Here is a 13,325-nt window from a genome sequence, read left to right as displayed (position 1 = left end):
GAAACACTCTTCGTGCCAAAATATCGATTGTGTAATTTTAATTACGCTGCAGCCAAGAAATTTCCAGAGCAATTTCAAAATTACGCATCGCATTTTGGAAATCATTTATAATATTTTATGGAACCAATTCCATACACTTTTGTTCGCTATTTGTTTGCTAAGTAGCCGCAAAACTCGATTTTGTTTCATTTGTTCGGAGCACACGTTTGCCCCATTCGTGTAGCAATTCGCTCCCCTTCGGAGCTAAGAAGTAATATGGAAACTCGCATTAGGTATCAAGTGACTCGTTTCCTATTCTCCGCATTATGTAAGTATTTTGTTTCAACAATTTACGTATATACGTTCTCGTTTTCTCGTTCGCTATTGAGAGAACCTTATAAACTTATTAAATTTATCATCAGCCAACTGTCTCTGACTAAAGACGTACACTCGAACGATTATACCGTCAAAATAATAATAATAAACTTGTAATTAAGTTTGAATTCCAAGATTCTATATTACGATAAAGGATTCTACGCCAACTCACGATACTCTCTGTCGTATTATCTTATTAAAATAATCGAATAATTTGCGAACTTATTTGTTTTATAAATTCTCTCGTCGTAGACAACAATGAAAGATATGATTGATTTAATAAGTTTTAACTTGGAATATGGTACCCCACCAACGTTATTTGTACTACAAAATGCACCCACCCTAATACACGAGACGTTTATTAAAATTATAAACAATGCTTATCTAAGTAATATTATTATAGGTAAGAGATAAAACTAACAATATTGTAAATCTTTGGTATTAAATTATTGCAAATGCTGCTGTTGAACGCGAGTTAAATATCTTAATCGAGCATTAGCCAGTGGTCGTAAAAAAACGAAATAGGTTAGTTCTAAAATACTGATCCAACTGAAACCTAAAAATAATCCAGCTATACCTCCCAAGTTGCCTGAAACAATTCAATTTCACATGATTACAGCGATGAAATTTTACGATACGATCGTACATATAGCTGATGTAGTAATAAAACTATAATAGAATAATTTAAACTTTCCATAGTTATGATATTGTGGATATATCAAAGATATCATTATATGCTCTGACGAATCAACCGTATAGTAGCTAACTTGTTATATAGAATAATAGCTTAAAAGCATCTACCACAAAAGCCACTTATTCACCCGTCGAAAAATGTTATATAATCAACGATGAAGTTGGGTATACTTTTTTGCTAGTTTGTGTGGTTTTTTTCTTTCGGGGGTGAAGTTTTTTCGTATTTTTTTTTTTTTTTTTATTCTACAGTTTATCAGCGAAATAATAAATTTTCTTCGAGCATTTGTCTTTTTATTTGATTAACGTCACGTGTAACTTTTGCCGTTCATCATTCGACCCGTCTTGAAAATAGGCTATATACGTGGGACCAACATCATCAAGTTGGCGAAATTTCGTTTAAAAAGGATACACCCAAATATGGCGTTGGTTTAATGGATTGATGCCACCATAGCACATTGCTTCTATCTCTCGAGAGATGTTAACTATAATTTGAAAAATGCAATCAATTCGAACCGAACAAACGGTTATTTTATTTTGCAAACGAATTATATTGTAGGTACACGTGTTCTTTTGTCATGTGTCATGGTATTTGAAACGTCGTCGTTTGTAATCTGACAATTTAGCACATCATATTAACGAGGAAGGATACAACTTAAAGGACGATGAAGACGTACAGTGGTACCTTTTTTGAAAGTCACGTGCCTTTAAATGTCCAGTTGTGTCCGAGTCAAAAATAATATATTTAAATGAGTACCTACCTACCTACCTACCTATGTACTACACAAGAATATGTTACGAGTATTTATTTTATCTTTCCTTTCGTTGAAAATTGGTAAAAGTGTGCCAAACGAGGCTCAAATATTATGTCGTACGATATGTAGGAGTTGAACACGTAGATGGGTCATTATGTGAAACTGTTGGTGATAGATTAGCACACAGGGAAATTGGGACATATTTTCTATACAGTGCGTCTCGTCTTGGTGAATTGAGATAAAATACAGAAACGTTTTTGAAAACTGGACGTAAAAGTTTTTCCTAAAAGTTGGGGGAAAATGATAAATAGAATCGTTTGAAATATGTTTCTACAATTTTTTCACTTCCTACTTGAAATGGTTGTGGAGAGAAACGTACATATAGAATACATTTGATAAACGGAAAGCGTGGGAACGAAAATACTCGTAAAAATAAACAAACAAGTGAAGAAAGTTTGGGTTAATTTTTATAGCGTTTGGATTTTTCTAACATCCGGAGCTGGGGTTCTTTGCACGGCGTAAGACGATTTGGAACATAAATATCATACCTAAGGTTTTTGAAATCGAAGGATACGTTTTCAATATATAGGTACCCAATTTGATCTTATTACCCAAAACTGAGTCCCAGAAAGGGCTGGCTAGTGAAAATTTTAAATTATTAGTATGGATATTGAAATATTTGAGGACGTTGCATCCGTTTTCAGCGTTGAATTTCATCCCAGACTTTCAATGGAAGCCCAGAGAGGAAGAGGGAAGTTGTGTACCTATTTTTAGACATTTTAATTTTTCTATTTATGGGTACCAATTGAAATGAATGTGCTTTTGAGGTCGCTTAAATCCATTTTCAATGTCAAATTTCATGTTAGGTTTTGAATTGAAACCCAGGAGAACACGTGGAGAAGGAGAGAGAAAAAGAGATGTACTTCACGTATCTTTCTACCATCTAGGTACCTATTTATTTTGTTTTGGAAATTATTGAGGTGACTAGCTTTGTATTTTTTTGCTTTGAGCTGATTCTTATTTTCAAAGCTCCTTTCCTTTAAGGACTTCTTTACAGTGGCGTGCATACGAATACTTTACCGGGCAAATGCCCGGTAAAGTTTTGGGGGGGGGGTGGTGGTGGTAGTGGTAGTGGGCAGATATTTAATGAGTTCATAAAAAAATTGTAGGAAACAGAAGAAAAATTTATCTTGAAATAAATCGTTGAATTCACTAGACACAGCAAGTTGATAATTGCTGCATACACTCACCATAGAATAGTACCTAGGTACCTCTCTATACATAATTACATATATTAAATAAGATATAACTTGAATAAGAAAAATAATGGGTAAATGTTGTATTTCATAACAATTTTGAAAAGTGATCAGACAGTCTAGGGGCGGATTTAAGGGGGTTTAGGGGGTATTATATCTCTCTCATCCATATTTTGAAAATTCGGAATCGCCAGATGCCCCAAAACACCAAGTGGCCCCCGGGGCCATTTCTAAACCAAAAGAATATGATATTTGGACTTTCTCCAACGAAAGTTTTTGTGAGCGTTTGCCCTCGCTTCGCTCGGGCCAGTTTCTTCAATTCTCTTTAACAATCTAAATTTTCAATTTTAGTACATACCTAGATATAATTCAAATTGTGAAATTGTGTGATCAAAAAAATAAACGCATCAGTCACCACAAAAAACATTGGTTTTCCCACTCAAAATACAAATTTTTGAAATTTTCTGTCCTTATACTTCGCTTGGGCTTGTGTGTTTTTTTTTCAAATTTAGATCGAACTTTCAAAAATCTATTAAGTAGGTATTCAAATTTCAAGAAATTTTCTATAAAAAAAAAACACTTTTCACCTCAAAAAACGTTGTTTTTCCATTTCTCGAAATTAGCTTTTGCTCTCACTCCGCTCTAGACCTGTTTGCTTTTCATTTTCAAATTTGAAATTTTTAAAAAACAATCATTGAAGTTCTAAAATTTTGAGCTCAAAAAAAACTCAAAAAGTGAACAAATTTTTCAATAACATCGTTTTTACCTCGCGAAGTATAAAGTTTTAAAAGCTTTCGCGCTCGCTCTGCTCGGGTCAATTTCTATTCCTTCTCTAATCCAAAAAAAAAAAATACATTTTTGAAACTTTCATAAATTCAGAAGGGAAATAAGAATTTTTCATAAGCCCAAATATGAATTACACATATCAATTGACAAAATCGTCATTTCATCTTTTATTTCGCTTTAAAAAGTTGTCATTTAATTCGGCATACTTAATATTTTTTTCTTATGGCAAATTTCTGCCTTGTCCTCCCCCTTCAAAAAATCGCCTCTTTTTTGCTATTAGATACATACATAATAAATATTGAATAAACAAACTAAAGCAAAAATGATTCGAACAGCTTACATTCAAGTATCCAAACCTGAGGAAAAACAGACCGAGAAAGATTCATAAGGGGGGAGGGAAAAATTTTGGAGGCCCCATTCGGTGCATCCCCCAGGGGCCCCAAACCGACCCAGTCCGCCACTGAGTGAGTGATGAAAAAACTAGAATTTCACATCAAAATTACAGTTGTTCTGATTCTTCAAACCCCAAATTTTGAAAAGCGTTTGCCCTCGCTTCGCTCGGGCCCTTCATGATTCTACTTTCACAACTTTAAATAATAAAAGTGTGAAAATTAAACAGAAAAATTCCAGAAATAGGTACCCATATTGAGCATATGAAAAATGCAAAATTTTCATTTTTTTCCCGAGGGGATCCACTAGTTTTTCAAAATTTTTTGATACATTGTACATTACTTACCTACCACATCAGTGCTAAGCTGGTTAAAATTTTGATTATTCAATCATTTCAACAAAAAAAAAAAAAAAAAAACAGATTTTTCATTCTATACCTACTCAAAACTTAAAACACTTTGAATGCTCAATTTGCAAAAAGAAATATGTACTTCATGAAACTGAAAGGCTTTTCTTATTGAAAAATGTTTACCTACAAATTGACATTTTTTAAAAATGTTGAAAAAAAATTTAAAACAAGTGACTAATTGTAAGTATAAGGTTTTCAGTCACAAGCTGATAATCAACTTCTGGCATAGACGAAATCAGTCGCAAGATTTATCTTGGTAAATTAACAAAGAAACCTCATTTTTTGGAACTTGAATCAGAAATTTTTGAAAGCTTTTGCCCTCGCTTCGCTCGGGCTGAATAATTTTAATATTTTTTCACCTTTTGAAGAGACCAAGGTGGAAAAATTTACTTTTTGTTTAAAAAAATACCAAATAGTTTACTTCTTAAATGAGGCAAATTTTAAAAAACTTCAGCTCTCGTTTTGTTCGGGTCCATTCACTTAGTTTTCTTTTTTAAAATTAAAAAAAAAGCCATTATTCAAATTCTAGAATATTCTAAAGCCAAAAAAATGAACTCATCACAATATAAAAAACAATGTTTTTTCACATCCAGAAATACGAATTTTCACATGTTTTTCCTCGCTTCGCTCGGGTCTATTGTTTCTCTTTTCCACAATCTAACATTAAAGCTTCTAAATATTTTTTTATTTTAATGATAACTTTCATCAACAGTCATAAATCTGAATTGAATACTACTTCAATCAGCAAAATTGTCAATTTTTGTTTCTTATTTCACTTTAAAAATTGACTATTTTCTTGGCAAAATAAGTATTTTTTCCAAATCAGTTGGAAAATTTCCGCTCGACCCTGCCCCTCCCTAAAACTTCTAGTTTCGTATTTGACTTGAAAAAAAATTGGCTGGGGGGGGGGGTGGTGGTGGTATCGTCATGAATGAAAAATGCCCGGTAATCTTTCAACTCTGTGCACGCCACTGCTTCTTTAGTTTTTTTCCAGCTCATTTATTTTTTTTTTTCATAGCTTGAATCTAGTTTCACAACACTTCGCATGGCTTCAAAGAGCTAGGAAAAAAATCAACAAATTCTCAACATTACCTGTGTCAAACTTCTATAAAATTTGCAAAACTGACCGATTTCTGACATCAACGAAAAAAATTGGGACAGTTTTGAGTGTAACATACCTACGAACTTGAAAAATTGAAAAAAATTGATTGAGTACTCAATTCGCAATATTGATTACTGATGGTAATTTTCTTGGTAAAATCACTGGTAATTGTTTGGAAACATAAATTTTTTTGGGTAAATTACTTGTAATTTTTTGGGTAAATTACTTGTAATTTTTTGGGTAAATTACTTGTAATTTTTTGGGTAAATTACTTGTAATTTTTTGGGTAAATTACTTGTAATTTTTTGGTAAAGGTAAAATACTTGTAATTTTTTGGTAAATTACAGGTAATTTTATGGTAAATTACAGGTAATTTTATGATAAATTACAGGTAATTTGTTGGTAAATTACAGGTAATTTTATGGTAAATTACAGGTAATTTTATGGTAAATTACAGGTAATTTTATGGTAAATTACAGGTAATTTTATGGTAAATTACAGGTAATTTTATGGTAAATTACAGGTAATTTTATGGTAAATTACAGGTAATTTTATGGTAAATTACAGGTAATTTTATGGTAAATTACAGGTAATTTTATGGTAAATTACAGGTAATTTTATGGTAAATTAATGGTAAAATAATGGTAAATTACTTGTAATTTCTGGGTAAATTACAGGTAATTTCTGGGTAAATTACAGGTATTTTCTGGGTAAATTACAGGTAATTTCAGGGTAAATTACTGGTGATTTCTGGGTAAAACTGGTAATTTCTGGGTAAATCACTGGTTTTTTTGGGTAAAGTAAAATACTGGTAATTTCTGGGTGAGTTACTGGTAGTTTCTGGGTAAATGCTGATAATATCTGGGTAAATTACTAGCAATTTTTAGGTAAGTTACTGCTTACTGGTAATTTTTGGGTAAATTACTCACGAATCGATACGTTCGCGAACGAGTCACTTATACAAATCAATTCGTTTGCGAATGATTCACAAAAAAAAGCTCAATTCGTTCGTGAATGATTCACCAAAAATTGAGCGAATAAATCGATTCATTCGCGAACGCGTCACTTATACGAATCGATTCGTTCGCGAACGAGTCACTTATACGAATCAATTCGTTGGCGAATGATTCATAAAAAACAATTGAATTCGTTGGCAAATGATTCACAAGAAATAATTTAATTCGTTCGTGAATGATACAGTATACACCAACAATTGAGCAAATGAATCGATTCGTTCGTAAATGAGTCACTAATATGAATCGATTCGTTCGCGAACGAGTCACTTTTACGAATCGATTTGTTCGCGAACGAATCACTTTTACTAATCGATTCGTTCGCGAAAGAGTCACTTATACGAATCGATTCGTTCGCGAACGAGTCACTTATACGGATCAATTCCTTCGTGAATGATTCACCAAAAATGATTCAATTCGTTCGTGAATGATTCACCAAAAATTGAGTAAATGAATCGATTCGCTCGCAAATGAGTAACTAATACGAATCGATTCGTTCGCAAATGAGTAACTAATACGAATCGATTCGTTCGCAAATGAGTCACTAATACGAATCGATTCGTTCGCGATCGAGTCCCTTATACGAATCAATTCGTTCGCGAACGAATCACTTATACGAATCAATTCGTTGACGAATGACTCACAAAAATCAATTAAATTCGTTTGCGAATGATTCACAAAAAAATGATTCAATTCGTTCGTGAATGATTCACCAAAAATTGAGTAAATGAATCGATTCGCTCGCAAATGAGTAACTAATACGAATCGATTCGTTCACGAACGAGTCACTTTTACGAATCGATTTGTTCGCGAACGAGTCACTCATACGAATCAATTCGTTCGCGAACGAGTCACTCATACGAATCGATTCGTTCGCGAACGAGTCACTCATACGAATCGATTCGTTCGCGAACGAGTCACTCATACGAATCGATTCGTTCGCGAACGAGTCACTCATACGAATCGATTCGTTCGCGAACGAGTCACTTATACGAATCAATTCGTTGGCGAATGATTCACAAAAATTAATTAAATTCGTTTGCGAATGATTCACAAAAAATAATTCAATTCGTTCGTGAATGATTCACCAAAAATTGAGCAAATGAATCGATTCGCTTACAAATGAGTCACTAATACGAATAAATTTGTTCGCGAACGAGTCACTAATACGAATCGATTCGTTCGCGATCGAGTCCCTTATACGAATCAATTCTTTCGTGAATTATATAGTAACTATTGATGTATTGATCAACTACATAGTTCCAGTTCGCGAATGATTCACCTACAAATCAATCGAATGATTCACCGAGAAATCAATCAATACTTAATCGCCAATTGTTCGTAAATGATTCGATTCGATTGTAAACAGATCAATTGTTGTACAAATGTTTCAAAAAAAGTGAATTAATTCGTTCGTAAAAAATTTTTATTCAAAGAAAAGTCGGTCTCCTCACGCTAAATGAGCGAGTGTTTTTTTTTTTACATTAGAGATGATTTCCAAGCTGACACCAGCTGGAGTGCATTTTTGGACCAGTATGAACCAGCCAATCATTTAAGAGTTCAGTTCCTTCTAATTATTGAACCATTGGTTAGGATATTCAACCTATAGATATACGAGTAGGTACGCTCAATCTAACGATGATGGGCACATTTTATATTTCACTCCAAAAACATTTATATGTAAGTCTAGGTAGGTGTGGGTAGATTTCGGTTTAAGCGTTTAATGGAAGTTAAAATCATCTACCACGTGTAATGTGTATATCATGTACTTGGCAGATTGAATGCGCTTGATGCGGAGTAGATAATGTTATCTTATAAACCATATCAACAATGTCTACGAATAGACCTAAGTCAAACATATCCTACTTACAGTACTTACCCAGAAAATCAGTGATTCCATATTTTCCATCGCGTACGAACCCCAAAGTATCTCGATTCTGATACGTGAACGAAACTATGGAATATTCCGTCGTACCATTTTCTTTTCCTTTATTCTTCGCCGACTGCTTATTCCTATTTCTATAAAAGATGAACATTTGAACTTCGTTAATAACTCGTACAGCATCCTAGCTAACTTCAAGATGTAGGTACCTACGTACTTTTGTGATCTTAATCTTGCAGCTACATCCATCGACATAACATCGCTCTCGTAATCGAATTGGGTGCAAGTAGGTAAACAACCGCATTCGCCTTGATTTTCGGTGTAAATTTCAGCAAATCTCGCTGCGAAAGGAACAATAGGTATACATCGAAGAATAACAATCCGTTGATTATGTTTTTCTCGTATTTAACAAGAAGTTCTACACCTATTTATAAGCATCTGTACATCAGCGTGCGCGAAAGCTTTACACCTATTACCGCAGTATCTGCGTATTTGTCGACTTTATATTTAGCTTTTAAAAAAGTTTTCTCATCAAGGTACGCGTGTACATAGTACATAGCACACAAAGAAAAATATGTTATTTCAATTTTCTAACTGGAGCTACAGCTACAGCTACAACACGCAGAAGAGAAATATCTGAAAAGTCGTTACTTGCCGTGCCTTTTTACGACTTCTGTGTTGTATTCATGATTTTCATTCTGATATTAGAAAACTTCTCAGTAGAGAAAACTGCCAAGTCCTTTTTACTTTATTAAAGACGTTTCGCGGTAAATATTTTTTTCGCTTTCGTTCAAATTTCACGCTAGCTTTTGTTCTGGTTTCGTCATTTATTTATCCCTCGACAATGACGGAATATAAAGTAATAAATTAAAAATCGTGTCGCGAAATTTACTCACTCAACGAGTCTTCGATGCAATCCATTTTGTTGGATCCGCAAACAGGTGTGAATAATGTTCCTGTAATATCGATCCGAATTTTAAACTCGTTTGGGTTTTTTAAAGGCAAAGGCAAGGGGCGGAGGGTAGGACTAAGTGTATCGAAAGTTGCAAGGAAAAATACTTACTTGGATGATAATAGGCTACACAACCGCATGTTTTCAATGAGTAATTACTTTCGCATTCTATATCACAGTTCACTTGAGTATAGAGTCGGAAAAAAAGTAATTCTCGCTCGTTGTAATAATAACAACCGCGTTTTTCCGGTGCCCATAATCCGACATCTGTGGATGTTCGAAGTTTCCTCGGTAGAACTGTAACCCAGTGGTAAGAACTTCCACCGACGCCGAGTTTGATATTTGATGATGATGGTAATTGAGCTGGACTATTCATGAGGATCTGAAATGGTAAGTCTCAAGTCAGTCTGGTCTAGATTATACAGAGTGTCCCAAGTAAGACTAGTCTCTTTCTTTTTTTTATCAATCACATGGAAACCAACACTTTCCTACTTCACGGGGCAAGCAAGCAAACATGCATCGATGAATTCAAGGTGAGTTGCCTATGCTACTGGTGAAAGGAGAGGCTACTCCTGGATAGATTTGTATCACTTACCGTGTACCCTCGACTGCCTAAATTACATTGTTGAGTATAATCTTCGGGGTTTGTTTCCAAATGCATGGTCAAAGCGTGCAAACTTCCAGTTCCAGCTGTTCTGAATGGTATATCGAATGCTTTCTGAGGCTCTCCGTTGTATCCGAATTCAGGAGTCCATTTTACTTTGCTTCTTTTAGACCACGAATTTAATTTACTGTAAAATCGTACCCTGGAAATAATAAAAAACGAGTTTCTAGCTGTTTTATTCGTATTACTTACACCGACTCGAATATTAAAATAATTTATAAAGTGGAACCCTTGTATATAGGCTTTAAAACGTGAAGCATTTAATTTGTCGAAATACTAAATGAAAAATTAGGTCTATTATAATATTTTAAACTGTCCAAAAGATTCTGGAAATCCCCCTTATATTCTTCCTGGCTAACACTGTTGAATTTATAGTATTGCACTGTGTATAGTGTAGCTGTTTGAGGTACTTAATGGTACAAAAGGAAGTTAATAAAATGAGAATTTATCGAGATTATAAATGGGTGTTTAAAATATTAAAAATAAAAAACATAAATTGCTAAGAAGTTGAGCTGACAATTACGGTTGTATATTAATTCAGTTTCTGCACAACCCTTATTTTTCTTTTTCAGTTTTTACGTAAATTAATACACGTGTGTATAGGGTTGCTTAACGTTTATATTTTGTAGTGGACTGTATAATTCTGTTAATTAGGTTGGGTGGATTTTTATTTTTACGTATAGAAAAAGCAAAAACATGTTTAAACAGGTGGGTACCTAAATATGACACTAAAAGAGTTCAGTATAAGTTTTTTTCTACAGCAGAGCAAGTCATTAATTCGTTTTTTTTTAATTTTTTTTTTTTTTACTTTGCTTGCCCTGGTGAATTCAACTTCAAAAAGTATCTATCTTGAGCGAATTTATTCACCTATTCTAAAAATTCTAATGATGGTCACAAATTCAAAAATGAATCAAAAAAAAGCTATTCAATTTCAATTCATATGTATTATTTTTCACCAATGAGATTATGAGTGATTTCTTGCGAATTCAGGTTCATTGAACGTGACGAAGCCATCTCAATTCAAGACCGTAAAAAGATAAGTAAGTAGGTATTGTGATGGTACTGTTTCTTGGGTTAGTTACTTAATAATGGTATGATAAACTACTTCTTGATGAGGTTATTGAGTTACGATGTTTTGTACAGTCAGGGGAAAATGATTTCATCTGATCAGGATTGAATAAACATATAATCCAATCAAAACTACATATACTATGATTAGATCTAACTGAATGTGAGGAATGTTCGTATCTGATCTGATCTGGCTCGGTTTGGTCTGATCAGTTCCATATTCAGATCTGGTCAGATCCAACCACCTCTCCCATATCGGATCTGATAAGGTTTGAATTAGGCCTAATCCGGTGAAAGCATAAATCTGATTAGATCTGGTCAGATCGAATTAGAACCAAGGAATGTTGAATCTAATCAGATGTGAACAGATTCAATCATTTTCTGTTGGACGATGGATCCCAAATTGGGATACTTTCATAATTATTTCGAGAATAATAAAAACTTGGAGAAAGGGGCATTTTTTAAGGCATCCCAATCGGGAAGAAATCGTTTCAGGTGAATGTAAAATTGACTTGAAATAACGCTCATTTGAAAGCAAAAAATTTGTAATTTTTAAAGTAAAAAACATGTCATTTTTTAAAACAAAAAAAATGTGCTCTTTTTTCAAACACAAAAATGTGTCACTTTTTAAAAACAAAAAATGTGTCACTTTTTTGAAGCACAAAAATGTGTCACTTTTTGAAGCACAAAAATGTGTCACTTTTTTGAAACACAAAAATGTGTCAATTTTCAAAACACAAAAATGTGTCATTTTTTTACACACGAACATGTGTCAATTTTCAAAACACAAAAATGTAATGCATTTTTAAAACACAAAAGTGTGTCTCTTTTAAAAAACGCAAAAATGTGTCAATTTGTAAAACACAAAGATGTGTTACTTTTTTTTAAAAAAATACAAAAATGTGTTACTTTTTTGAAACACAAAAATTTGTTACCTTTTTCAACACAAATATGTGTCGCTCACTTTTTTTAAAAAACAAAAATGCGTCATGTTTTCAAAAACACACAAAATGTGTTACTTTTTGAAACACAAAAATGTGCAATTTTTAAAAAACAAAAAATGTGTTAATTTTTAAAACACAGAAGTGTGTCACTTTTGAAACACAAAAATGTGTCACTTTTGAAACACAAAAATGTGTCACTTTTGAAACACAAAAATGTGTCACTTTTGAAACACAAAAATGTGTCACTTTTGAAACACAAAAATGTGCCACTTTTTTAAAACACTAAAATGTGCACTTTTTTGGAAACACAAAAATGCGTTAATTTTTTTACATTTTTTGTATACTAGACGCATATAATTGCCAGGATTTTTACGGCCAGGTTCGAGGAATTAGTCTATTGGTATGAAAGATTGATTTATTTGATGAATTTAAAAATGTTTTCCATCAGTTTGATGTTGTCAGAAATTGTAGGGTCAAGGTCTGAAATGTTGAAGGACTGGCGCGTGGCGTTTTGTTTTGAGAGACAAGCAATAAAATAGATTAAAACACAAAAATGTGTCTTTTTTGACAAAAAATGTGTCATTTTTTGGCACCAAAAATGTGTCATTTTTTGGCACCAAAAATGTGCATTTTTTGGCACCAAAAATGTGTCATTTTTTGGGCACCAAAAATGTGTCATTTTTTGGGCACCAAAAATGTGTCATTTTTGGCACCAAAAATGTGTCATTTTTTGGCACCAAAAATGTGTCATTTTTGGCATCAAAAACGTGTCATTTTTGACACTGAAAATGTGTCATTTTTGGCATCAAAAACGTGTCATTTTTGACACTGAAAATGTGTCATTTTTGGCACTGAAAATGTGTCATTTTTGGCACTGAAAAATGTGTCATTTTTGGCACTGAAAAATGTGTCATTTTTGGCACTGAAAATGTGTCATTTTTGGCACTAAAAAGTGCCATTTTTGGCACTAAAAGTGCCATTTTTGGCACTAAAATGTGTCATTTTTGGCACTAAAAGTGTCATTTTTGGCACTAAAATGTGTCATTTTGGCACTAAAAAT

At 33.2% G+C, this 13,325-nt stretch overlaps 1 protein-coding gene across 1 annotated transcript; it reads right to left on the bottom strand.

Moving 5' to 3' along the window:
• Positions 1–800: 800 nt before the first annotated feature.
• LOC135834018 (pickpocket protein 28-like) lies at positions 801–11,739 on the bottom strand. Its single transcript, XM_065347857.1, has 8 exons — positions 11,734–11,739; positions 11,480–11,625; positions 10,185–10,395; positions 9,701–9,971; positions 9,534–9,593; positions 8,855–8,978; positions 8,635–8,774; positions 801–943 (listed from the first exon to the last, which is right to left on the bottom strand). The coding sequence occupies exons 1-8, from the start codon at positions 11,737–11,739 to the stop codon at positions 801–803; spliced, it is 1,101 nt and encodes a 366-aa protein (XP_065203929.1).
• Between the last annotated feature and the right edge of the window lie 1,586 nt (positions 11,740–13,325).

The sequence above is a fragment of the Planococcus citri genome, chromosome 2, assembly GCF_950023065.1.
Source record: "Planococcus citri chromosome 2, ihPlaCitr1.1, whole genome shotgun sequence".
Taxonomy (NCBI): Eukaryota; Metazoa; Arthropoda; class Insecta; order Hemiptera; family Pseudococcidae; genus Planococcus; species Planococcus citri.
This window is presented reverse-complemented; position numbering and strand designations above follow the sequence as displayed.

What these genes read in the sequence shown, in the direction of transcription:
- LOC135834018 (XM_065347857.1), bottom strand. An exon ending in ACGAACATTCCTCACATTCA is followed by an intron (nt 10,396 to 11,479) that starts GTTAGATCTAAT and finishes TATTATTTCCAG; the next exon opens with GGTACGATTTTACAGTAAAT. An exon ending in TTGCATCGAAGACTCGTTGA is followed by an intron (nt 8,979 to 9,533) that starts GTGAGTAAATTT and finishes TTCCTTTCGCAG; the next exon opens with CGAGATTTGCTGAAATTTAC.